At 41.0% G+C, this 27,136-nt stretch overlaps 3 protein-coding genes across 25 annotated transcripts in view; 2 read left to right on the top strand and 1 right to left on the bottom strand.

Moving 5' to 3' along the window:
• The window catches only part of RUFY2 (RUN and FYVE domain containing 2), a 61,496-nt gene extending 52,965 nt beyond the window's left edge, over positions 1-8,531 (top strand). For all 7 annotated transcript variants that reach the window (XM_021944009.2, XM_009214809.4, XM_021944007.1 and 4 more), the window contains 2 exons: positions 7,802-7,879; positions 7,972-8,531. In XM_021944009.2, coding sequence (XP_021799701.1) covers positions 7,802-7,879; positions 7,972-8,115 — 222 coding nt within the window. In that variant the 3' untranslated portion in view covers positions 8,116-8,531. The remainder of the gene's footprint in view (positions 1-7,801; positions 7,880-7,971) is intronic.
• Positions 8,532-11,057: 2,526 nt separating this feature from the next.
• On the bottom strand, positions 11,058-21,907 carry HNRNPH3 (heterogeneous nuclear ribonucleoprotein H3). 13 transcript variants are annotated; one of them, XM_009214821.2, is made up of 10 exons: positions 21,683-21,907; positions 16,726-16,860; positions 16,080-16,218; positions 15,386-15,570; positions 14,848-14,934; positions 14,516-14,631; positions 12,921-13,056; positions 12,583-12,678; positions 12,406-12,498; positions 11,058-12,277 (listed from the first exon to the last, which is right to left on the bottom strand). In XM_009214821.2, the coding sequence occupies exons 2-10, from the start codon at positions 16,835-16,837 to the stop codon at positions 12,201-12,203; spliced, it is 1,041 nt and encodes a 346-aa protein (XP_009213085.1). In that variant the 5' UTR covers positions 16,838-16,860; positions 21,683-21,907; the 3' UTR covers positions 11,058-12,200. The 13 variants fall into 13 exon arrangements, with proteins under 13 accessions (XP_009213085.1, XP_003903915.1, XP_003903916.1 ...); XM_003903866.3 differs by having other exon boundaries at positions 21,702-21,907; XM_003903867.3 differs by having other exon boundaries at positions 15,431-15,570; positions 21,702-21,907.
• PBLD (phenazine biosynthesis like protein domain containing) overlaps positions 20,990-27,136 on the top strand; it is a 44,662-nt gene continuing 38,515 nt past the window's right edge. The window contains exon 1 of one of the 5 annotated variants that reach the window (XM_003903868.4): positions 20,990-21,133. The gene's annotated coding sequence lies outside the window, so the exon portion shown is untranslated. Of the gene's footprint in view, positions 21,134-21,923; positions 22,043-27,136 lie in introns of those variants that run through there. The other 4 variants (XM_009214819.2, XM_009214818.4, XM_009214820.4 and 1 more) reach the window with 4 other exon arrangements.

Here is a 27,136-nt window from a genome sequence, read left to right as displayed (position 1 = left end):
GCCTCCTGAAGTGCTGGGATTACAAGCATGATCCACCACACCTGTATATATTTTTTTGAGATGGAGTCTTGCGTCTTCACCCAGGCTGGAGTGCAATGGCATGATCTCAGCTCACTGCAACCTCTGCCTCCAGGGTTCGGTGATTCTCCTGCCTCAGCCTCCCCAGTAGTTGGAATTACAGGCACCTGCCACCAAGGCCAGCTATTTTTTTCTTTTCTTTTCTTTTTTTTTTTTTTTGAGACGGGGTCTCGCTCTGTTACCCAGGCTGGAGTGCAGTGGCACGATCTCAGCTCACTGCAACCTCTGCCTCCCGGGTTCAAGCGATTCTCCTGCTTCAGCCTCCCGAGTAGCTGGGACTACAGGTGCGTCCTACCACACCCGGCTAATTTTTGTATTTTTAGTAGAGACAGTTTCGCCATGTTGGCGAGGCTGGTCACAAACTCCTGACCTCAGGTGATTCACCTGCCTCGGCCTCCCAGAGTGCTGGATTACAGGTGTGAGCCACTGCGTCTAGCCCCTACTCTGAATTTTTTATTATGACTATTTAAATGTTGTTCCTTGCTGAGCCAGGTACTGTGATTATGTTTTCTTACTTGAACTACTTTACTCTTCCTGTGGAGTTAATAATTGCCCTCTTTTTTTTTTTTTTTTTTTGAGATGGAGTCTGCCTCTGTTGCCCAGGCTGAAGTGCAGTGGCATGATCTCGACTCACTGCAGCCTCCACCTCCCAGGTTCAAGTGATTCTTCTGCCTCAGCCTCCTGAGTAGCTGAGATTACAGGCACGTGCCACCTGATTTTTGTATTTTTAGTAGAGATGGGGTTTCACCATATTGACTAGGCTTGTCTAGAACTTCTGACTTCGTGATCCGCCCACCTCAGCCTCCCGAAGTGCTGGGATTACAGACGTGAGCCACCGCACCCAGCCGCCCCTCTCTTTTTAAAAACAAATTAGTTGTATAACATTTGAGTTTTCTCATACCTTGAAACACCTCTATTAAAAAAAGCTTCTTGATAAAGTTTTCCGCGTGGTAAAATATATCAGGTAATTGGTTAGGTCATTATTTTTTCTTTGATGCCTTGCCTCCAACTTCAGGAGTTCTCCACTTTACTGCTCATGTTTCCCTTTGCTGGTATTCTCAGAATTTCCTTTACCTTCTCTCTTTGTGGGAGCTCCTCTTGCCTGAATTCTATAACTTCTCTCGGTATACTCCCTTATTTTGGGCAACACATCTTTCAGTAGCTTCCTGAAAATGGTGAATGAAGATAGAGATTGTAAGAATTTACACATCTGGAGACTGGGCATGGTAGCTCATACCTGTAACCCCAGTGCTTTAAGAACCTGTAGTGGGAGAATTGCTTGAGGCCAGGAGTTTGAGACCAGCCTGGGTAGTATAGGAAGCCCTTGTCTCTACTAAAATTTAAAAAAAGAAAAAAATAATAATTTGTGTATCTCAATATACCTTTATTTTATCCTCACGTGTTTTTTTTTTTTTTTTTGGAGACAGTCTTCCTCTGCCACCAAGGCTGGAGTACAATGGCGTGATCTCGGCTCACTGCAACCTCCCCCTCCTGGGTTCAAGTGATTCTCCTGCCTCAGCCTCCCAAGTAGCTGGGATTACAGGCACCCACCACCATGCCCAGCTAATTTTTATATATTTAGTAGAGATAGGGTTTCACCATGTTAGCAAAGCTGGTCTCTAACTCCTGACCTCAGGTGATCTGCCTGTCTCAGCCTCCCAAAGTACTGGGATTACAGGTGTGAGCCACCTCGCCAGGCCGTATCCTCACACTTTTTAAGAAGATGGGGCCGGACGCAGTGGTTCACACCTGTAATCCCAGCACTTTGGGAGGCCAAGGTGGGTGGATCACAAGGTCAAGAGATTGAGACTATCCTGGGCAACATGGTGAAATGCCGCCTCTATTAAAAATACAAAAATTAGCTGAGCGTGGTGGCACGCACCTGTAGTCCCAGTTACTTGGGAGGCTGAGGCAGGAGAATCACTTGAACCTGGGAGGTGGAGGTTGCAGTGAGCTGAGATCATGCCACTGCATTTCAGCCTGGGTGACAGAGCAAGATTCCGTCTCAAAAAAAAAAAAAAAAAGATGGGTGGAGGCTGGGTGCAGTGGCTTATGCCTGTAATCCCAGCACTTTGGGAGGCCAAGGCAGGTGGACCACAAGGTCAGGAGTTAGAGACTAGCTTGGCCAACATGGTGAAACCTCATCTCTACTAAAGATACAAAAGAAAAAATTAGCCGGGCGTGGTGGGACATGCCTGTAATTCCAGCTACTTGGGAGGCTGAGGCAGAAGAATTGCTTGAACCCGGGAGGCGGAGGTTACAGTGAGCCAAGATCGCACCATTGCGCTCCAGTCTGGGCAACAGGGTGAGACTCCGTCTCAAAAAACAAACAAACAAACAAAAAAGATGTGTGGATACATGGATATTTGCCGAAACCATCATTATGTAAACTCTAAAAAAAAGTTTTGTGAAATATGCATATGAGAGTGCATATATAGTACAACTTAAAAACACTTGTGGGGTCAGGCACGGTGGCTCACGCCTGTAATCCCAGCACTTTAGGAGGCCGAGACGGGCAGATCACCTGAGGTCAGTAGTTCGAGACCAGCCTGACCAACATGGAGAAACCTGTTTCTACTAAAAATACAAAATTAGCCAGGCATAGTGGCACATGCCTATAACCCCAGCTACTCAGGAGCCTGAGGCAGGAGAATTGCTTGAACCCGGGAGGCGGAGGTTGTGGTGAGCTGAGATCATGCCATTGCACTTCAGCCTGGGCAACAAGAACAAAACTCTATCTCTAAAAAAACAAAACAAAACAAAACAAAAACTTGTGTATTCTCTGCTTAGGTTAGCGATAATAGAACATGACCAGTACCTTAGAAGCCGCATCTGCTTCTCAATTGCACTCTCCTCTTTATAGTATCTCTCCTGTATTTTGTGTTATTACTTTGTTTTGCCTTATACTTATTACTCACATCTATCTTTAACAGAATATTATCTGCTTTTCCCAGTTTTTTTATGTGGAAACTGGATTCATATGTGAGTTGATTTTTTTCTTTTCCATACTATTGACCAGCTGAAGAGTCTGGAACAGCCATCCTAAACGGTTTTTCACATTCTGGATTTTCTCTGAATGTTTGTAGTGTTTACTTGTTTCTGTCTACTTGTTGCCTGTGAACTGGAAGTTAAATCTAAAGCCTTGATTAGGCCAAGCACGGTGGCTCACGGCTGTAATCCCAGCACTTTGGGAGGCCGAGCCAGGTGGATCGACCTGAGGTCAGGAGTTCGAGACCAACCTGGCCAACATGGTGAAACCCCATCTCTACTAAAAATGTAAAAATTAGCCAGGCGGCCGGGCGCGGTGGCTCACGCCTGTAATCCCAGCACTTTGGGAGGCCAAGACGGGCGGATCACAAGGTCAGGAGATCGAGACCATCCTGGCTAACATGGTTAAACCCCGTCTCTACTAAAAATACAAAAAATTAGCCAGGTGTGGTAGCGGGCGCCTGTAGTCCCAGCTACTCGGGAGGCTGAGGCAGGAGAATGGCGTAAACCCGGGAGGCGGAGCTTGCAGTGAGACCAGATCGTGCCACTGCACTCCAGCCTGGGTGACAAAGCAAAGACTCCGTCTCACAAAAAAAAAAAAAAAAAAAAAAAATTAGCCAGGCATGGTGGTGTGCTCCTGTAGTCCCACCTACTTGGGAGGCTGAGGTAAGAGGATCATTTGAACCCGGGAGGCGGAGGTTGTAGTGAGCCGAGATCCTACTACTGCATTCCAGCCTGGGCGACAAAGCGAGACTCCATCTAAATAATAAAATAAAATAAAGCCTTGGTTAGATTCAGGTGTAACCTTCTGTGGGCTATTTTTTCTGCAGGCATATTTTTAACATTCAATGGACTATTATTTGCTAATTTTTCCTTTAAAAAATAGCATCCTGTCATATTTTGTGTTTGATATTATCATTAAAAAATGTTTTTCTTTAATTAAAAAAACTTTTTTTTAGAGAAAGTGTCTCTGTTGCCCAGGCTGGAGTGCAGTGACTCCATCCATCATAGTTCACTGTAAGCTTGAACTTCTGGATTCAAGCAATCCTCCCTCCTCAGCCTCCTGAGTTGCTAGGACCACAGGTATACATCACCATACCCCACTAATTTTTATTTTTTAGAGATGGTGGGGGTCTCACTGTGTTGCCCAGGCTGGTCTCAAACTCCTGGGCTCAAGTGATCCTCCCACCTCAGTCTCCCAAAGTAGTGGGATTACAGGTGTAAGCCACTGTACCCGGCCTCATTATTGATTCTCTGAAGTTTTCTCAAATGTTGTGATATCCCCCAATTTCAATAAAAGGCACAAATAAGGGTTATTGGAAACCTTGTGTGTATGTTGGTTGGGTGGGTTGTTGTAGACTAGTAGGCCTCACCATAGAGAAATCTGCTGTGATTAGTGAACTATTGGGTACTCTCTGCTTATGTTTAGTATTTACAGTACTTTTCTCTGTAGCAGTGAGTTTCTCCAGAGAAGAATCCCATAGTATCCTATCTAGGGGGTGTAAGTCTAGCAGCTAACATCTTGGAATTGGGCAGAGAAAAATTGCTGTTTATTTGCAGAGCAAGAGGTTGTTCCGTTCTAGTCTTAGCTCTTCTGGTAAACGGCTGTTTCCTTGAGCAGGCAGCTTCAGTTCTCTAGGCTTTAAATTTTCTCATGTGTAAAATGAGAGGGCTACAGGTGCTCATGTCTGAGATCCCTTCACAGGGACACACTAGGCTTAGCTTAAAGTGAGCTTCTCTCCTTGGGAGGGCGGCAGGTAAGTTCAATGAAAAGAAGTCTCCAAAGGCCTAGTCTCAAGGTCTAGTCTCCAAAGTCCCAGTCTCAAAGTCAGCAAGGTTGTTTCAGAACCTAACGCCCTTACAAGCTGCTTCCACTAGGCGGCTTTGGGACATTTGGCAAATCACTTTCCTTTGTATGGTTTTCATCAAGTTAGATTATCTTTTAGGGTCCCTTCCTGCTGCTGCCTTTTTTTTTTTTTACCCTCAGAGACAGAGTTTCCTCTGTTTCCCAAGCTGGAGTGCAGTGGCATAATCATAGCTCACTGTAACCTTGAACATCTGGGTTGAAGCAATCCTCCCACCTCAGCCTCCCAAGTAGCTGGGACTACAGGTGCATGCCACCACACTTGGCTAATTTTTTTTTTTTTTAGAGATGGGGTCTTGCTATGTTGCCCAGGTTGGTCTTGAACTCCTGGTCTAAAGAGAGCCTCTCACCTTGGCCTTTCAAAGTCTCCAAAGTGCTGGGATTACAGGTGTGAGCCACTGCACCTGGCCCCCATCCTGCATTAAAAAATATATATATATTCTATGATTCAAGCCATCTGACTCTTTGCTGGTGTTTGTCTGATATGAACTATCTAGTTAAAAAAAAAAGAAAGCCCTTATAATCCTGTGTTCTAAGGAGACTTAGGCTTCCTCACATGCAGTAGCCAACACTGTATTATCTCTGCTGTACAATAAGTGCTAGTTATTAAGACTGTGAATGAAACAAAAAGACCTGAAATTAACCTTGTGATCTTGATCTGTGAATGCTTAGTCTTTTTTTTTCTTCAAAGAATTCTGCTTTTGGAAAAGTCTTTTAAGAAAACTCATGTTTTTAGAAATGTGTCTATGGGCCTTTCTTTCTTAGAGAATTTTTCTCTCTAAGGTAATAGGGTTCCTGTGATAGGTAATAAAGGTTCCTGTGCTTCAGTAGTAATTTATAGGTTGCAGTTGCTCCATGTCCAAGTTGGAATCTTCTGTTATACTTGGGTTCTTTGGTCTGGGCTGTTTTAGGAACATGTTCTAGGAAATCAATCAGTATTGAGTCTCCTCCTTCATCTGGGTCTTCTCATTGTAAAGCTGATAATCATCTAACAAAGTTGCCTTCATAGGGGAAAAAAGGTCTTTCTAGCCAAGATTGGTTAAGCAAGCTGGTTAACAATGGGTCAAGTAGGCTGGGCGTGGTGGCTTATGCCTGTAATCCCAGCACTTTGGGAGGCCGAGGTGGGCGGATCACCTGAGATCAGGAGTTTGAGACTATCCTGGCCAACATTTTGAAACCCTATCTCTACTAAAAATATAAAAATTAGCCGGGCATGGGGGCGTGTGCCTGTAATCCCAGCTACAGGGAGGCGGAGGCAGGAGAATCACTGAACTCGGGAGACAGAGGTTGCGGTCAGCCGAGATTGCACTACCGCACTACAGCCTGGGCAACAGAGTGAGACTCTGTCTCTTTTCAACAACAACAACAACAAAAAAGGTCAAGTTGTTATAAATACTGCCTAAGACTACTTACATCCATTTTTTACTAACGTTTACATAGCAGCTATTAAATATGTTATAAAAGTTGAGAGAAATAGCCATGTAAAACTTCTTAAGGTGAGGTCCTTTTTTTCCCCCCCCTTTTTTCTGGAGACAGGGTCTCACTCTGTTGCTCAGGCTCGAGTGCAGTGGCACAATCATAGTTCACTGCAGCCTCAAACTCCTGGGCTTAAGCAATTCTCCCTTCTCAGCTTCCAGAGTAGCTGCAACTATAGGCTTATGCCACGCAGCCTGGTTAATTTTTTTGTAAAGATGGAGTCTGTGTTCCTCAGGGCAGTCTTCCCGGCCTCAAGCAATCCTCCTGCCTGGGCCTCCTAAAGAGGTCTTACAAAATAATGAACTCCAATATCTGATTTCCGTAATTTCCTTCAAATTTTAGGGTCTTAAGGTATAAGTTATACATAATGCCAACCTATTGCATTTCACACAGTGAGAATTTATCTTTAAACATTGTTGGACTAGGATACCCCATTCTCTATGATGTGCTTATTTCACATCGCATGCCTGTATCAAAACATCCATGTACCCCATAAATATGTAACTATGTACCCACAAACATTTAAAAAATAAAATGCTGTTGGAGTATTTTTAAGGTTCTTTTAATCTTTAAGTTTCTTTTCCTGAAGAGAATTCCCATCAGTAACAGATTTTTACCTCTTTAAAGCATTTTTACGTGTGTATATTCTAACATACACAATTGTATAGAAAGAGTAAAATGAACCATTGCCTATATTCAATATTTATCACGTGCTATCCTGATTTTTCATTTTTTCAATTTTTTTTTTTTTTTTTTTGAGACGGAGTCTCGCTCTGCTGCCCAGGCTGGAGTGCAGTGGCCGGATCTCAGCTCACTGCAAGCTCCGCCTCCCGGGTCCACGCCATTCTCCTGCCTCAGCCTCCCGAGTAGCTGGGACTACAGGTGCCTGCCACCTCGCCCGGCTATTTTTTTGTATTTTTTAGTAGAGACGGGGTTTCACCGTGTCAGCCAGGATGGTCTCGATCTCCTGACCTCGTGATCCGCCCGTCTCGGCCTCCCAAAGTGCTGGGATTACAGGCTTGAGCCACCGCGCCCGGCCAAATTTTTTCAATTTTTAAGAGACAGACTCTATGTCGCCCAGCTTGGTCTCGAACTCTAGACCGCAAGCGATCCTCTCACCTCAGCCTCCCGAGTAGCTGGAATTACTGGTGTGAGCCATTGTCGCCTGGCTGCAATCTTGTTTTTATACTTAATCCACATCCCCGTCCCCCACCCAGAATATTTTGAGGCTAATACCATACATATTTTATCTACAAATATATACATCTCTCAAAGAAAATAACTTATTTTCCATTCTTCATATATCTATCCTATAAATAATGTTCTTGGGGGAAAAGTTTTCACATATAATTTTTAGCGTTACCAATTTGAGCATTAATATTTTCTTCCTACTAGGGACTGGTTTGGCTGAAAGACAAAGAAGCAACACATTGTAAACTTTGTGAAAAGGAATTCTCACTCTCTAAGAGAAAGGTAAGGGAGGTAGGAAAGTGAGTCCCAAAATTTGGGGTGCAAAAATGCTTCTTATTAAAGTTTTTTTTTCCCCCCTCTGATTTATTTAATAGCACCACTGTAGAAACTGTGGGGAAATTTTCTGTAATGCCTGCTCTGACAACGAACTACCTTTGCCTTCTTCACCAAAACCAGTACGGGTTTGTGATTCCTGTCATGCATTGCTGATTCAGAGATGTTCATCTAACTTGCCCTGAGACTCCAGAACTAAATCCTTATGTATGAAATTACCTACAATGAATGTTATGATGTTGTATACAAAGGTAACCAGACAGCTCTTCTTAAGCGGCTTTCGGTCAGTATTTGGTACCAGTTTATCTTCTACATACTCAGATCATGGAAATTACAAGTTATATGATATTTCCTTCCCCATTGTTATTCAAAATGAATTTTCAACACAGCATGCTTAAAAATCATGTAACTCATTAAAAGGCCAGATAGCAGAGTTAACACAACTTGCCTTATCTTGTAAAGGCCTTTTTAAAAATAAGGCTTCAGATTGTTTTTTTCTTCTGAATTCTGTCAATTTGGTGGTGCCTGCAATTCTCTTAATGCACTTTAAAGCTTCACAGTTCTGAGACTGGAAATGCATAAAACTTTTTAGAAGTATTAATATTCTAATTCAACAGATTTTCATTATCTTTATAAGATTTCAACTATATTTATTTGCCCTTTCTTCTCCCCCTCTCCCATTGCTTCTTTTGCATTAGACAGGGCCAATATTTTGTCCTACAGAATTTCCTCTTGGTCTTTTTAAAAATCAGTTATTGTTGTGCTTGCTGCTGATTTTCAGCTACAGTGGATTAAATTAAAAGAGGCATTATTTGGCCTCGGCCTCAACTTTTTTCCTTCTAATCTTGAAAGTAAGTTACATATAACCATCTTTCTTGTTTTTTTTTTTTTTTTAGGCGGAGTCTCTGTTGCCCAGGCTAGAGTGAAGTGGCAAGATCTTGGCTCACTGCAACCTCTACCTCCTGGGTTCAAGTGATTCTCCTGCCTCAGCCTCCTGAGTAGCTGGGATTACAGGCACACACCACCACGCCCGGCTGATTTTTTATTTTTTATTTTAGTAGAGATGGGGTTTCACCATGTTGGCCAGGCTGATGTTGAACTCTTGACCTCAAGTGATCTGCCCGCCTCAGCCTCCCACATATAACCATCTTTCTTTCCCTGATTTATAGATCTTCCCATATGCTGTTTCACTAAATTGCTATTTTTTAAGGGGTGACTCAGACCCCAATTCAAAGATGAAAACACAAATCCCTCCTCAGAAAAAAAAGTACGTAATAATAGGAGATATTACAGGCTCCTTATAAAGATCCTCTCCTCTAAGCATTAAAAGTGAGAAAAAAAATCAGAACTTTGCTTTGGTAATGTATTAGAGTTCCGTTCAAAAAATTTTGTATTAACATTTTCATTGGAGTAAATTTTAGGAAGCATCACATTGTAGTGGCCTACCTGTATACATCCACAGTAAAATTTCACCATGTCCATTGAGCACCTCTATGCCAAGGGCATTGAGATGATGAAATATACGTACTTGAGCTATTTCTTTTTTTTTTCGAGATGGAGTTTCACTCTTGTTGTGTAGGTTGGAGTGCGATGGCACGATCTCCACCTCCCGGATTCAAGCAGTTCTCCTGCCTCAGCCTCCCAAGTAGCTGGGATTAGACATGTGCCACCATACCCAGCTAATTTTGTATTTTTGGTAGAAAAAGGGTTTCACCATGTTGGCCAGGCTGGTCTCGGAACTCCTGACCTCAGGTGATCCACCTGCCTCGGCCTCCCAAAATACTGGGATTACAGGAATGAGCCACCGCACCTGGCCAGTACACTTGACCTATTTCAAGCTGACTCAATGAACACTAATCCAAGTTATATTGCTTATGGCATACCAAGAATTTAACTTGTATAAATTACCTCTGAATAGTCACATAAACACTATCACCATTCAGTATCCTATTTTTTACATTAATTTTTAACTGTGCACTTTAAGTTTGTGAGCCTATAAAAAATACATAGGAAATTTATGGATTAAGAGCATTGTATTTAGTGGTTAATCCTAGGTACCTCCCTGCCCACAAAGGAGTTGCTTATTAATACTGCAGGATCTTTTCCTCATGAATATATACTTCTATGAAATTTAAAATTTTCTGAATAGCCTAAGTATACTTGAAGATCTATTTTCTCCAAAACCCGTAAATTTCCAGTCAGCTTTTGAGGTGTCAGATGTCACACAGATTTTTAGATGGTCTTTCTTGAATACTGATAGAAATGTCCTCAAGATAGAAATTATATTCTTGAACCATTTTATATTGATAGGTGGGATGGGCTAACATTTTTATGATTATTGAAATAAGCATAAATGAAAATTTTCAAATAAGCTTTTTTATTACTGTGCTTAGAACAAATTTTAAAATGTGACTTAAGTTGCTTAAATTCCAAGGCTGATTTCATTCACCAAACGAAGATTTTTAGTCACCCTTTAAGTTTCTCACTTTTCAAAACTCATGTATCACCACTGACTTTTTTTTTTTAGGCAGCTTTTATGACAGCAACTTGCTCCATGTAGTTTTGGCTTATTTAAAAACTATGCTAACTTTGGATTTTTTTATTACAGAACTTTTAACAATCTGTATTTTGTGATTGTGAACTCGTATTCGTTTTACTTTTCAAAACAGACTTAACATACCATTCCCTCACCTAGCAGTACTACCACAATAATGCTATCATGGTGCCAAGGAATTACAATTGTAATTCTTCTAACCTATGTTTAAAAAATAAAATGTGAATTTTATGAATTAAAGATTTAGAAAATTAGCCTGCTTTAAAAGGGCAACTTTGGTTTCATTAATACTGTATATACTTTTACTGCTTATGTTAAGAGGGTAATCCCGGGAAAATAAAACACATGTAACTTTCAAAAGACAAGTGGTGTATGCCCTATTATTTAAATTGCTCATTAAAGGAAGTGGGTACAAGCATTAAGATGAATCATAGCTTCCATCAAGGGGCTCCACATATATAGGCTGCCCCGGGGCTCCCTCTCCTAAATCGTAGACATCATATGTAGTACCTTCTACCAATCTGATTTTTGAATTAGTAACTGACACAAAGCATTCTAGGACAGACGCCATACTATTATCTCCCACATTGACATTTATTAATAACATTTCTGGCAAAAACAAGTAACAAGTTCAAGAACTGATTTCACATCAACAGGTTTCATTTTGATCCATTAGCCAATTTGGAAAAAAGCCATATTGATCAAAGGGATTAAAATTAAAAAGCACCTTTTCCTTGCTACATATAGATTCTTTAAACTAAAACTCCAAGCAGGTATCAGATACAAAACCCAACTGCAGGATTGTTTTAATTGACTATGACATGGACTTGTTGCTTACATTTTTTAAAAGTCATCATTTATACAGTTATTTAAAAACCATATGCTCTATTGGGCAGAAAACTTAAAATACATTTGTGAGAATTACACTCCATAGTAAATACCTATGTACTTATACTGAATTCTTGTGTCACTGAGAACCTTAACCCTACTCTTAAGACATCTTGCAATAACCTGCAACTATCAATTTTTTGGAGACATTTTTGGTATTTCGGTCAAGTGCTGAAAGGATTTTACTCCAAAATCTAGGGCTAGAACAAACTTCCAACACTCCCATACCCAGGTAACACAATTATGAATATTCAGAAATCAACACCTCTTAGATCGTTTCAGAGCTATGCCTGATAAATGACATTTGAAAAATAATAATATAGAAATAATTAGCTGAATTTATACTCCTGAAGCCACTTCATCTTTAGGCTTTATATTTACAGTGTTGTCCAGGAGGAATTAAAGAAAAAAGTTACACTAATTATTTGTCAAGCTCTATTCCAGATGTCTGCTTAAGACTTGCAGTTTATGCGAAAGTGAACCATTATCTTCTAAAATTACACCACACTACGTCTTGTAGAACTAATAGTAAAATACATCAACCCAAATCTTATGAAGGCAGCACATCTTTAGGAGTAACTAGTATATAAAAAGTATCAACATCAGTGGTTTGAATATAAAAATTTATTTTTAAGTCAAAGTATGCAACAAATAAACCTACAGAAAACAGATTTTCCCATCACAATCTGTTGCTTTACCAAATAATATTTTGAAAACACATTCCTTCAGTCATTATAAAGTTCTTAAAATACAAAAGAAATTAAATCTGTAAGAAAGTCTAGTAGACCAGATGCTGTTGTCAAGACTTGTATGTTGGTGTTTTTGCTTTCAGTACATCCCACGCCATCCACCTCCACTCATGCCACCTTGCCCGTAGTAACCTCCACTGCCTCCACCACCACGGCCTTAAGAAAAAGATATTAAGAATCACTCAGCAGGAGATATCTGTGCATAAAGTAATAAAAGTAATACCTGCACTTTAAAGTTTGCACTACATATGGGGACTAACACAAACTGAACTAGAAATACTTACCATAACCACCCAAGCCATCAGGAGTACCATATCCTCCACTGTAATTGTTTCCCATTCCCATTCTTCCAACTGATCCATAGCCTCCCTGATTATCTTTAAAAAAAAAAAGAAAAAAGAAAAAAAATTGAGACTCATTGATAAGTAGCTAACCCTGCATATTTTAAAAACTTTACATACCCATTCCATCTCTTCCGTAGCCTCCCATTCCAGAACCTCCCATGCCAGAGCCGCCTCCAGGAGTAGAATTCAAGAAGAGTTCGATATATCGATGTTCTTTAAGAAAAAAAGAGTAACAGGGGAGAAAGGAATGATGGATCAAATTCATCAATACAAGCTTTCTAAAAAAGATCAGTTAAGTAATATTAAACAAAGTATGCTTATCAATTACTAGTACAGCGATATATAAAGCCCACAAAAAGCCATTATAGAGGTCAAATGGTTTTAGATCCCAACAACTGCCAAGCGTTGCCTACACATCTTAGAGCCTCTTACTTTGTAAATTCACGTCTACTTACGCATGTTATTTTTATCTTTAGACATAGCAGCTACTGCATCTTCATGTGTCACAAACTCTACATCTGCTTCTCCTGTGGCTCTGCCATCAGCTCCAATATCAATATGAACTCGTATTGGATTTAGTGGTGAGAAGAACTAAATAAAAGAAAATACCTGTTACTTACTTTTCTATTGAGAATATTAAAAGTAAATTACCACATACTTTGATTTTTCCTCATCAATTAGGAAATTGCCCTGCCAGACTAATAACTTAAGTCAACTACAAAGGTTCTGTGAATATACAGAGTATACACTTAGGGATAATGTAAAGAATTTACTGCTTTTAAAATAAGGAGATAGGCGGGATACAGTGGCTCACGCCTGTAATCCCAGCTACTCAGAAGGCTGAGACAGAGAATCGCTTGAACCCGGGAGGAGGAGCCTGCAGTAAGCCAAGATCACGCCACTGCATTCCAGCCTTGGGGAGACAGAGTGGGACACTCCGTCTCAAAAAAATACACACACAGAGAGAGAGAGAAATGGGGATATCATGATTTGGAACCATGGGGTTTGAATAAACCTACTATTTAAAACTATATGAAATTGTTCCCCAAAAGGTATCATTTGGTTCTAATCACAAGGTAGCCAGGTTTTAAACTATCATTAAAAGCACTTGGAACTCAGGCCAATTGATTCCCAGTAAGATCTAGAGCAAACTATTGCATTTAAAGCCAGATAGTACTTTTGGCTTGAATGACCATTGGGTCTCTAATGTAACTACTCAACAGGTAAAGGAATGGTGTGACCGGATTCAGCCCGTCAACTGAAGTTTGCTGACCTCCTAACAAATCTGAAACCAACCAGTTTCACATCAATGACAACAGCAGTATCTATTTGTTATTTTCAACTCCTCAGTTTCTAATCACTATCTAGCCTAGAAAGCCAAACCAAATCATTAATACTTATATATTCACTCTTTCAAAATCTAATACAGACCAGGCGTGGTGGCTCACGCCTGTAATCCCAGCACTTTGGGAGGCTGGGGCAGGCAGATCACAAGGTCAGGAACAGCCTGATCAACATGGCGAAACCCCGTCTCTACTAAAAGTACAAAAAATCAGCCAGGCACGGTGGAGTGTGCCTGTAATCCCAGCTACTCAGGAGGCTGAGGCAGGAGAATAACTTGAACCCGGGAGGCAGAGGTTGCAGTGAGCCGAGATCACGCCATTGCACTCTAGCCTGGGCGACAGAGCAAGACTCCGTCTCAAAAAAGAAAAGAAAAGAAAAGAAAAGAAAAAACAAAACAAAAAAAACAGTACAACAAAAGACACCAGCACAACATGGTATACAGTCATCACCATTCTATGAGGATCAGTCTTTCATTATATTCTTAACTGGACTTCATGAATGTAGCTTTTTACTTGCTTGAATCCTACGTAGGTTAACACGCAATGGATACAAAAATATCCATCAGTGATTAGAGTTAAAGGTAGATCTATTTTTATATTCAAGGGATTTTGGTATTAAGCTATAAACACAAGACCATTAAGAATGCTTAAAAATGTAGATACCAGGATAAGTATAAAGCCACTAATAGTTATTAAAAATTACTCACATTAGCAATGTCATTTTCAGTTGCACGAAAAGGCAACCCTCTCATATGTACGAAATGACCACCATGAAAACCTGAACTTGCATCACCAGCTCCCCCATAGCCATGTCCTCCCATACCTAGAAAACACAATTTGCCAAGATTATAAACTCTTACAGATCTAGCTAGGGAAGTATACATACATACTATACAAGGTATAAAGCTCTGTATAGGAATGCACTGAAATTTGTCTGAATTACCTTTCTTATACAAGTTTCCTATATTACCACTAAGAGCTTGCAAAGCAAATACTAAAATTTACCTATGAATAAAAATCTCTTTAATATTTATTTTACCTCTTCCATCTCTCATTCTGTCATCAAAGCCATCATTCCCATAGCCGTAATTATTATAGCCACCATAGTCATCAAAACCTCCATAACCTGTGTAATTTAAGGAGAAATACATGACTACACACTTTCCAGAGATAAATTTTATAATCCAGTTTACAAAAACATTTTGTGGTAAACAGTATGTGTAACTTGATTGCAAGTTTGCAATTTCCAACTTAAAATCTATGAAAAAAGCAGTCAACATGTGATGGAAATTTAAACTCTCAAAAGGTTAAGTTCAGACATGTAAATTAAATTTCATCCTTAAGCAAAAAATGGTCAAAATATGCCAACATCTAAATTTTAATTTCTGTGTAAGTTTTCTAGGTGCCAATATGTGCATCAATCAAGTCCCACAGCTAGCCATGGGAATCCATATTTTCATGAACAGGTTTTAAAACCTAACAGGTACTGAAATTACTGCCATTTCTGTATTTCTTGACAAAGTGTCAGGAACATTAAGAAAATGACAACAGAACCTTTGTTCATTAGATACACATACCACCATCATATCCATCACCTCCTCGTCGCATTCTGTCATACATACTTCCACGCCCAGCTCCATAATAACCCCCTCTTCCTCCTATTGGTCTATCATATGGTCCCGGTCGCTGTCCCAGCAATCTTCTTGGTGGATCATAAAATCCTTTGATTTCACTCCTGCTACTTCTGAAGATCTCAATATACCTATTTAAAAATGTTTTAAGGTACAGGTTTCAGCATAAATGTATTAGTGTAAATTAGATACTGGGCAAAATGCAGTAAGTTTTTCTACATCTAGATACATAACCCAATTTAAATTGCCTAAATACACCGTAAGTTAACAGTTTAAACCTACAAACTTAGTTAAATATTTAAGTTTTACAAAGAAATTAGTCACTGAAAACAATTCATAAAGTATAAATATATTTTTACTTTGTCTCTTTTAGTAAATAGGTGTTTTAAAGGAAATAGGTGATTATACAAAAGCATTTATCAACAACATCCTACAGAGAAATGGAAACAATCTACTTTTAATTTAACTATTAGCATTAATTCCCCACCCAAATCTGTAGTTTCCAAGTTAAATTTAGATTAATTATCAATTCTTTTAAACTACCCCAAAAAATGTTATGGCTACCCCCCCATTTAAGCAATAGTGACCCACAACCCCCAAAAATAAAAATTTAACACCATCCCAAACTCTCCATCCCCACCTGTGCCCTATTCTTTCCTTGTGTTTCCCCAGAGCATTTTCTGCTATCTCCTTTGAAGCAAACTGCACGAAGGCCTCCCCTGTGCTTCTCCCCTGGTAGTCCATCGTCAATGTTATCCCATTTGGCACGATTTCCAACCCTTTAACCCAAGGACAAATAACCCCATCAAGGGGAACAGTGTTAAAGGCTGAAACATTCCCATCTGAATCAAATATTTAAAACAAGTCTAAACAAAACAAAACAAAAAAGCTTAGTTTCCCATCACCCCATAAATACAAATGAAAGATTTTTTTCAAATAATACTGGATTAAATAAATCTTTTTTGCGACCAGTGTAAAAACACTGTGTAATTACACACACTCTAAAAGCCCACCTATATTACACGAAAAAAAGATATGCTCCATATACTAATTCACGGTTCATTTCATCACAATTCTCAAATATGTTACTGCACATTAATTAGGTTTTACATATTATACACATTCTGTATATTAATTGGAGCATATTATTTTAATACATTAACCAAGACTATCATAGTTAAACTTCAAAGTTCCAAAATCAAAATGGGTTTTACAAATTAAAAACAGTGAAACAATACAAATATAAAATTACAATATTACTAAACTTTGACTAATACTAGAGGTACCTTGAAAGAACTGAACTATTTCCTCTTTGCTGCAACCAAATGGCAGTCCACGAAGTCGTACTGTCCCATCACTAGCGTCATTTGGACCATTATGTTTCATAACCCAATCCATCTCAATACCGTTTGATTTAAATGCTATAAAAAATAAACAAGCACATAGAGCAGTCAATCAAAACATACTCTTGTCAAGAGGTAATGAAGAAACACCTCTCAGAGGTGCCACAAGAGGAAATGTAACATGGCGCCAACTCCCGTGACAATGCCATGACAAAACTGTAGACCACCTTTCATATTTTGGGGTAGGGAAAAGGCAATGAGACCTGAGCCCTCCTACGGAAAAGTACTGAATTTCTTAGTATCAATATTATGTATTGCCTAATTTTAAGAAAACTTGCATAATTCTACTACCAGAGTCTTCAAACTATTTGACTGTGTCCCCTGAATGCCAACTCTAGCCTTTCCTTATCTCTCAACTTTTGATTCACCACTTTTCAGGTTTTTATTCACCTGATTATTCAAATTCTTTAAAACTTATTCAGAAGTTGCATGTAATACCAGTATCCACTAACATCAAGAGCCTAAGTAAAAAATGCAATGAGTACTGACTCATGTTGGAAAAATATCACCTAAGTCTAACCCTTTTAAATGCACTACAATTTTGAACACATCAAACTGTCTTTGAAGGGCCAACACTCTCACCTCTATTTTAGCCAAATCTAGTTTAAACTCACCAAGAGTAAGATTATAAAATGACTGAATTAATTAGATTAAAACTGAGGTCAAAGGCTGCTCAAAAGTGAATGCCTTCCAACAGTACCTGTGTTTTTGAAGCCACTGGACAGTGTATAGAAACCAGTTTACTCAACTTTTTAATCAAACAGATTTAAACACAAACTTTAAAAAATACGTAATATACTTTTTAATAAAGCATAAAAGGTATATCTAGAAGCCCCCCTTCCCCTCCAAAATGACTTCGGTTCCCAGTTCCCTTCCCCAGAGGCAACCATCCTTCCGTTTAAAATTACATAGTATTTACAAAAGAGGCGAATGCAGAAGTCCTTCAGCTGCAGAAACTTACCAGAACCTTACAAATTTCACTATGCAGCTGTAGGAATCCTACTCACCTGAGTATTTCAAACCTTTCCCTCACCACCTCCTCCCCTGTAAACAAAACAATTTGTTCATTTGATTCCTTTATGTTTGAAGATCATATTTCGTATCAACAGCATTCACTAATGCTTAATTTCATGTCATCTATTTGTTGGTGCAACTCTTAGGGGTGGCATCTGCAAAGGGTAAAGTTTTTTTCCCTAGAATTCATGCATTTAAAATATGCACACAAATAAATAGTATGAATCCCTATTCTGCCGTTCACTGGTTACCTAAACCATTTAACCTCTGAGCCTCTTCAATTGTAAACTATAGCAGTGGTATCTATACCTCACTGCACTATTCAAGTGCTTGGTCTGCCTCATGTTAAGCATTTACTGATGGCAACTGTTACTGGATTTTAAGGGGCCCTGCAAAAGCCAACAAGATATACCATACACAAAATATGTGAACCTTAAAGGACAGAAAACAATTCAAACCTCGAAGAGAACTGAGAATTGTTAAAAATTTTATTTCCCAAAGTCAGCGAAGGCTTTTAAAAGTGTAATACTGAAGAGTAGCTCTGAGAGGAGGAGGCCCCAACCCAGTTTGAAAAAAAAAGTTCAGAGATGTTTTGAAAACGCCTACCGTTTTTTTTTTTTTTTAAATAGCACCAACCTAAAAAATAAGTGTTTCCCATAAAGGGTGATTTACACAGAACGGAAAAAGTGGTACAGATCTACCCTCACTGCTTCATGAAAAATTTAAGAACTCTGCAAATTCAATCTTAATCTGTTGTGAAAGGATCTTAGTAGTTTGCATTTAAGGAGCAAATGCTTAAAAAAAAAAAAAGAAAAAATTACTCATAAATCTTACCAATTCACAAGAAAAAATTACCAGCAAGCCAATTGGATTTTTGGATCGGTCTGTACCAATGATAAGACCCAATGAAAACAAAAAAGTGTTATCGATGTTATCTATAATAAACACTAAACTGTTAACACAACTTTTAATTGCGTAAAACCCAACCAAATTCGGAACACTTAATCTATTTTACAGGGTGACCCTGTATGCAAAGCACATACAATAATGAGAGCCTCACTCTACCAACCCCTTCAAAACTAAAAATCCTACCTACAAAACAAAAACAAGAAAAACTCTAAGGGCACAGGAAGAAGCAATCTGCTCTAATAAAGCTGTCAGAAACCACTTAAAACACTTTACTAATTATTCAGGATAATCCACCTCAACCTTTCTTTGCAACAATGTCATGGCTAATCACTACTCTGCTTTAAGAATTCTAGGTGCTAGTACCAATAAAATATACCACAGTTAAAATACGAGGATGGCTTTGCTCAGTTTTATGAGACTTTAAATATAATTTTTTAAACATTACACCAAGTGAAACAAGCCAGTCACAAAAGACTACATATTGTATAACTCCATTTGTATTCATGATTGTCTGAGGCTTGACGGGAGGGAGAATGCCAGCAAGGGGAATGACCAGTAAAGGGTACTGGTATCTTTTTGGAGTGACAAAAATGTTACAAAATTAAATTGTAGTGACGGTCACACAACGCTGTCAATGTACTAAAATCCACTAAAATGTACATTTAAAATTGGTGAAGTTTATGGTATGTGAATTATATACCGAAGTCATTAAAGAAAAAACATCCACTAGAGAACAAATGAAATAGAGAATCCTCTTAACACGGAGGCACAGCCTATCTTCTAAAGTAATGCATAAACGACTTTATGCATCAATAAATAACTTTCTAAATGGCAGCCCAGTGGTCAAGAAATGAGAATGAATTTTATTTTTTGGAAAAAGTGCTGATGATCTAAGTTTAACAGAAAATGTACATCATTCCTTCCCAATGGGCTTGCTCTTTAAAAAAACAAAAACACTAGACACGCCCCTAACAGCTTAAGGAGGTAAGGTCTCTAAAATGTTAGTTTACTATGAACCATGTTTTTATCTACTGCAATTTAGTCAGTTGTTTACCAATACAACGAAATCAAAGATAACATTATTTTAAAAAGGCAGTAAGATGGACTTCCAGATAATGGCACAACTGAAAAAGAGGACAGAAAAAAGAGGAAGGTGTGTGTGTGTAGTCCAATCCAATTAGTAAAGCTATTTGTTATAGCATATATAACTTTATAGGACAGTCTGGACTATCTTTTCAAAGGGCCACTCAAAGCTACTGTTTCAAGGTAAGATTTTTGTAAACTTTTCCTTGGCAATCTTGACAAAGCATCACTGAACATCTTCAACAATAGTAAGTTTTTGTTTTTAGAGCTGGAAAAGTAGGTAACAATATTCTTAAAAAGTTTTACATGAATTATCAGAAATTCTTACTCTCAGGCCTTTCCCGTCCCTTTTGTACTGTGTCTTCAATGAAAATTACGGATCCAGTTCTCAGGACCCTCATCCGAATCACACCACCACCACGTGACTGGGTTTACAATTTGTTTTTCTGTTTAATAGGCTTATTCCCTTGTTTAAAATACGATTACAGTGTACTATACTCCTACATTAAAAAAAAAAAAAGGCCTAGACACCAAAAGAAAATAAGCCATAACCGTATTTTGAAGTATTTTACTTCTAGAGCCTTAATGCCAAGAAAAAAAAAAATGCACAAAATACAACTCTTGGAAGATTTAATATCGAAAGGAACTCAATTCCAATACATACACATCTACCATCACTGGGTTGTTTTAACTGTTTCCCAAAAGTGAAACTTAAAAACAAAGTCTAATATAGATGCCAAACTACGCAAAACAATTGCTACATCACCCACCCCCACCCCCAAAGTTCAAAAAGCAACAATCACAGTTCACTGGGCCCAGACGACCTACTTGAAACATGCCCATTTCACATTCCTATTTGATAAATCTCCCACTTTTCTGCTTACAAAAACAACCCCGAAGTCCTTATTAACGTTTAAACATGAAGAAAAAAAAAAAAAAAAAACCCTTTGGAAAATCAGTACGTACTCTTTTCGAAGTTCCAAATCTGGAATATAAGGGCCGGCTAAGCGTCCTTTATTCCTCCCAGGAGACCTTCCGTTTATCTAGCTGCCCTAGAGACCAGAGAGCTAGGGAGAGTACGCCCCTTCCCCCTCCCGCCAGCAGCCAAGCCTGGCTTAAAACCCTTCGCCACCGGGCGGCGGAATTACAAAGGAGGCCGTCTGCCTCCTTTGTCCTGGATTTGAGAGTTGAGCACCTTCGTCGCCATTGGCTTTCCTCCCCCAGCTCCAGCCTCTCTCATCTTGGGAATCTGCGTCAGAAGTCACTCGCAGTCCCGTCAGCCCAGGTAGCCCTGCCGAGACTGCGGAGGAAGGGAGGCCGCGGTGGGAGGCCAGGCCCATCCGGCGCCATTTCCATCGGGAGCGCGCCCGGCAACCCCGATCCTCCCTCCACCCAACTGCCCGGTCTTTCCCTGCTCGCTTCACTACCCACCCTCATCCCTTCCAGGGAGCTTTGACCACCCCCTCCCCTGGCCTTCTAAATCAGTTTTCGGAAGCTGGGAGACAAAAAGTAAAAAGAGCGGGGAAGGGCGGGAAGCCGAGGTGGCCGCGCCACTGTACCCAAAATGGCGGAGGCCAAGCCAGCAGGGAAAGGGGGAAATGCTGGATGTCCCCTACTTCGGGCCTCGGCGTCGTCCACTGAGTTCCACCTGAGCAAGTCCTCCCATCGGCAGGCCGCCCTCCTTGAAGTGGGAGATGGTCCGGGAGGCGCAGCCCCGCCGCTTCCAAGCGGCGGCCTCCGAGCGGCGACCACCGCACTACCCCCCAACCCAGCCCCTCCCGGCCTCTTTCGTCCTTCTCCCGACTCCGCTCTCGAAACCACCAGCCCAACCTACCCCCTTTTACTTCAGATACCCTCTCAGGCGATAGTTACGCCGACTCTGCTGCTCGCGGGGTCCAGTCGAGAGAAGGGAGAAGTCGTTTGCCTCGTGTAGCGCTCACCACAACGGTTCTCCCAACCGTCTCCAGCGGTGACAACCGCTTAGGGAGCTGCGCAGCACAGCAACTGGCTTGGGGGGATGGGAGGGAGCGAGCAAGAAGTGGGGGGCGGAGCGAGAACTGCGAAGGCGGCCGGCCCCACTCTCGCGAGACGGGAAAGTCGGGTTCGCCTGGCGCTGGCAACACGAAGCGCGCCTGCGCGGTGGTGGGCTGCCCAGCTGTTGGGGGCGAGGTAGACAGAGCAGAGGCTGGTCCAGGTAAAGAGCTGTCGTGTGTGCAGTCTGTCTTGCTTACGGTAGAACCATCCAGTTTTCAGGGCATACCATTCTGCCGCCTCGGGGCGATGGCAATGACAGTTCTGCCAGTGTGTAGAAGGAACTGTGCTGTCGCGGTCTGGAGAAGTTCTCCAGTGATCTGCCCCCACCGTGAACAAATTCCGTGAGGGCCCCGCCCTTGCTCGGCATCGACGGCGCGGAAAGGGCGCCACGTGGTTCGGCCGGCAGACGCGGGGCGGATTTTCTGGTCCACCATGTTTGCATTGTGCAGTGAAAAATAGAAGTGTTTCTGGGCCGCGAAGATGAAAACGTCCACCGAGGCCGATTTCGGCTCTCGGGCTGGGTGTCCGCCTCCTTCTGGCCCGGAGCTGCTGGCCGTCCCCCAGCGTGCTTCGTCCCGGTGCGCCGCGCGGGACCCGGGTTTCTTGGGTGAATTCCTGTCCACGTTTCCGTTCTCTCTGCAAATCCTTCCTCTCTTTCTCCTCTGGCCTTCGCGTTTTCATCTCTCCCGCCGTCAGTGCCTCGGGGATTGATTAGCCTGTGGAGGCCGACGTTGGGTTGTTTTCTATAGTTTTGCATTGTTGAAAATTGCGCTTCCAAGTGACACCTAATAAGTACATTTTGGTTTTGCAGTCATGCCACTAAGGTTTGACACATTATGGCCTTTTTTTTAAGTTCCAAAAAAGGCCGGCCGCGGTGGCTCACGCCTTTGAGAGGCCGAGGCGGGAGGATCGCTTGAGCCTAAGGGTTGGAGACCAGCCTGGGCAACATAGTGAGTCGCTGTCTCTACAAAAAATACAAAGATTAGCTGGGCGTGATGGCAGCGCACGGGAGTAGATGGGGCTCCCCAGTAGTCCCAGCTACTCGGGAGGCTGGGCAAGAGGATGGTTTGTGCCCTGGAGGTTGAGGCTGCAGTGAGTCGTGATTGCACTAGTGCGCTCCAGCCTGGGCGACCTTGTCTGAAAAACAACAACAACAACAAAACCCGAATTTCTGCGCGAAGAGTTAAGGGGAAGCCTGGGAAAGAGATCAGTGCAAGTTCATCCTGGCTAACACGGTGAAATCCTGTCTCTACTGAAAAAAAAAAAAAAAATTAGCCGAGCGTAGGTGGCTTGCACCTGTAGTCTCAGCTACTCAGGAGGCTGAGGCAGGAGAATGGAGTGGACCCAGGAGGTGGAGCTTGTAGTGAGCCGAGATCGCACCACTGCACTCCAGCCTTGGTGACCGAGCGAGACTCCGTCCCACACCCTCCCACACACAAAAAAAATCAGTGCAAGTTCCAGTGCAAAGCGTCAGGAAGATGGCGTAATGTTAGAAATGTGGGTGAAGCTAGATTGTAGATAGTCTTCAATGTCTGGCCAAAAGACTTTGAACTTTGTGGTACAGACATTGGGAAGTCTGTTGGAGGTAGGGTGAGAGGTGTTAGCAACGTAGGAGGATGTATAATTTTTTCTCCCATGAGATCTGCAGTGTGTAGGATGTAAGACATTTTAAGGCTTTAATTCATCCTCAAACCTGCCTAAGACGAGTGTGGGGCAGTAAGAACATGGTGCTCACATACCCACAATGGCCCACTCCCTAAAAGTACTGAGTGGAAGGCAGAAAGGACAGTGTTATCACAATTAAAAGAGATGGAAAACCAAACAAGGATGCTGTGATAACAATGGCTCATATTTATTTTTCAGGGTTGTAAAGAGTCAGCAAATTGAGTACAGTGTGTAGCATAACCTACTCACTGTACTCCTACAACCCTGAAAAATAAGTATCTTCATTTTATAGATGAAGTGCCTAAGTCCTAGAGAAGTGAAAATAGTTGCCCAGGGTCACACAGTTGAGTGGTAGAGCTAGAATTGGAGCCCATATGGTTTTACCCAAGGGCCAGGGTCTTAAAACACTATGAACCTTCGTGAGGTTACAAATATCTATAACTTAAGGAAACAGACATCATTTTTGGAAAATTGAGGTTATGTCACCTAATTAACACTGGAGTTACCATTTCAGGAGACCTGTGGTTACTAGCTTATTGGCTGGAGACTTTTTGAACAGGCCTGAAACTTTATAGTCCCATTATCACTGACACTGTGAGTCCCAACCCCTCTCCCTCCTTTTAAAAAAATAATTGCTGTATTAATAAGACTCTAAGCTCCCACAATTCTGATGGAGTTCTTCCCTTGGTCCTCCTGGGTTCAAGTTACATGGCTATTTTTATCCTTTTGGTCTTTCAAATTGATTTGGTAGATGGAATTCTGTAATCTCCTTCACTCCTTGCTTGAATTCAATTTGTTTTACTGCCTGACTGAATTTGGCATTCCTGCCGCATATTTTGTGTGGTTATGGGTCACAATCTGAAAATCATTCTAATGACATGAATGATTTTTCACTACCAAACTGCTGCTTGCTTGCCATAATTTCTTTGGATTAGGCACTCTTTGCCAATGTGCATGCTCAGGAAGGACTTGAAATTGGTTTACACATTCCCTTTGCCTTTTTATTGTTACAGTAGGAAGTTTTGAGTTAAAAAATACACTATATAGGCTGGGTGTGGTGGCTCATGCCTGTAATCCCAGCACTTTGGGAGGCTGAGGCAGGTGGATCACGTGAGATCAGGAGTTTGAGACCAACCTGACCAACATAGTGAAACTGTCTCTACTAAAAGTACAAAAATTAGCTGGGCATGGTGGCACATGCCTATAATCTCAGCTACTTGGGAGACTGAGGCACAAGAATTGCTTGAACCTGGTGGGGCAGAGGTTGCAGTGAGCCGAGATCGTGCCACTGCACTCCAGCCTGGGTGACAGAACGAGTCTCCGTCTCAAAACAAAAAACAAAACGCTACATAGGCATAAATGTACATTTTATTTGGCTTCCTATTTTACTACTTCTCTTAAAACAACAACAACAACAACACAACAAAATCTTGTCAACTATTCCCATTTGCAAGTTGTATCCTGTAAATAAGGCTTGGTGAGACTGGCTCACCACTGCTCCAGTGATCCCTACAGAATTGTTTCCAGACCTATCTCTGTGGAATTGTTTCCATAGAGATGGTTAGAACCAAGGACTCCCAGCTGCTTTTGGGACTTTCTTTGTCTTCCTTTCCATCATTCCAGTGCTTTCCTGTTAGCACAGAGATCAGAGGGACCCTGGAGAGGATCTTGTTAGAGACCATAATGAGAGAAAAGATGAAAAAGGAAAAGGAAATAGAAGTACCCATGCGACCCAGAGGAAAACAAGACAACGAACACGTGATCATGTGTTACACCATCAGGTTGAAGAGGAGAGGAAAATTCCGTGCAGAGCCTGAGAGAAAAAAAGAAAGAGAAATGGAAAGAGATTACACCCTTGCGGGGGAGGGAAGGCACATAAACGAAAATTTGGTTAAGATATTTGTTCACATATCCCCAATGGCATTGTAAAGTACCATAAAAACTGGATTATCATAATCTTTTGCCTATATGAAAAGCAAATAAGCTAAAAAATGTAACAAAATCCACTAAATCTCATCTAATTAAGGTAGTTAATACCTTTTAAACACTAAGTTTGTGTAAGACTGTGAAATGCTTATTCTTTGGTCTTTAGAAAACACTGATCTATTATATATCTATTGTCTTTAGAAAACACTGATCTCCTTTACTATGTTTCAACATTGTTTCTCAAGACAAGGCTGAATTACACAGTTTATATTCTTGATATTTTTTTGTTTCTCTGAGTCACCTAAGTGTTCTTTGTGAATCTGGCAACCAAAAGACCTATTCAATCTTAATAATTATACTAAGTAAACAAATGAAAACTCAAAAGGAAGAAAGCACCTAAACACATTTTTTCTCTAATTTTTGAAAATAAACATTCTTTTTGTTCCAGTGAATTGCTGTGAAGGCTAGGGAAAGTGGCTTAAAAAGATAGCTACTTAAATAATTGAAATCAAATTATTACACTGCTTTTCGTATGTCATAAGCACATTAATAACTTTGAAAATACAGCATTGATAATACGGTAATAGACCATTTCCCCCAACGTGATTTTTTTTTTTTTTTTGAGGTGGAATCTTGCTCTGTCGCCCAGGCTGGAGTGCAGTGGCATAATCTCGGCTCCCTGCAACCTCCGCCTCCTGGGTTCAAGCAATTCTCCTGCCTCAGCCTCCTGAGTAGCTGGGATTACAAGCATGCGTGACCACGCCCAGCTAATATTTGTATGTTTAGTAGAGATGGGGTTTCACCATGTTGGTCAGGCTGGTCTTGAACTCTTGACCTCGTGATCCACCCGCCTCAGCCTCCCCAAAATGCTGGGATTACAGGCGTGAGCCAGAGCGCCTGGCCCCAACCAGATTTTAAGCTTCTTGGTGGTAGATAAAAATATAGCTCTTGTTATTCATATACCTATGTTTTTCAGTCTACAGACAATAACGATGGTTACACTGGGGGCAGTAAGTAATTCATTTTCACTGCAGTCTTGCAAAGTTATTGTTTCATGGACCAAGAAATGAAAAAACCAGGAGATAAAGTAATGTTTAAAAGTTTACCAAAAAAGTAAATGGCAAAACTTAGACTTGACTTCGTAATCAGGGAGTCCCAGTTCTGACACTAGCTACCAGTGAATTGATTCTGAACCAGTCAACTTTTCTGAACCCCAGTTTTTTTTTTTGTTTTTTGAGGTGGAGTCTTGCTCTGTTGCCAGTGGCGCGATCTCGGCTTACTGCAACTCTTGACTCCCTGGTTCAAGCGATTCTCTTGCCTCAGCCTCCCGAGTAGCTGGGATTACAGGCATGTGCCACCACACCCAGCTAATTTTTATAGTTTTGGTAGAGACGGGGTTTCACCATGTGGCCGGGATGGTCTCGATCTCTTGACCTCGTGATCTGCCCACCTCGGCTTCCCAAAGTGCTGGGATTACAGGCATGAGCCACCATGCCCGGCCACCTCAGTTTCTTAATCTCTAAAATGGGTTGTTAGGTTATTGGAGATTAGTAATTGAAATAATGTTAATTCTAGTTCCATGCTGTTTTATTTATTTGTGTTTGTCAGAGCATTGTTAATGAATCTGGTTCATTCCTGCTAAACTCATTTAATAACAGTGAAT

The sequence above is a fragment of the Papio anubis genome, chromosome 11 (assembly GCF_008728515.1).
Source record: "Papio anubis isolate 15944 chromosome 11, Panubis1.0, whole genome shotgun sequence".
NCBI lineage: Eukaryota > Metazoa > Chordata > Mammalia > Primates > Cercopithecidae > Papio > Papio anubis.
This window is presented reverse-complemented; position numbering and strand designations above follow the sequence as displayed.

Excerpts from the sequence above, each read along its gene's own strand:
- HNRNPH3 (XM_009214821.2), bottom strand. The coding sequence starts at position 16,837 with ATGGATTGGGTTATGAAACATAATGGTCCAAATGACGCTAGTGATGGG. Across the intron at positions 12,679-12,920 it reads TAAAGATAAAAATAACATGC|AACATCGATATATCGAACTC; the intron begins GTAAGTAGACGT and ends TTTTTCTTAAAG. Across the intron at positions 12,499-12,582 it reads CTACGGAAGAGATGGAATGG|ATAATCAGGGAGGCTATGGA; the intron begins GTATGTAAAGTT and ends TTTTTTTTAAAG.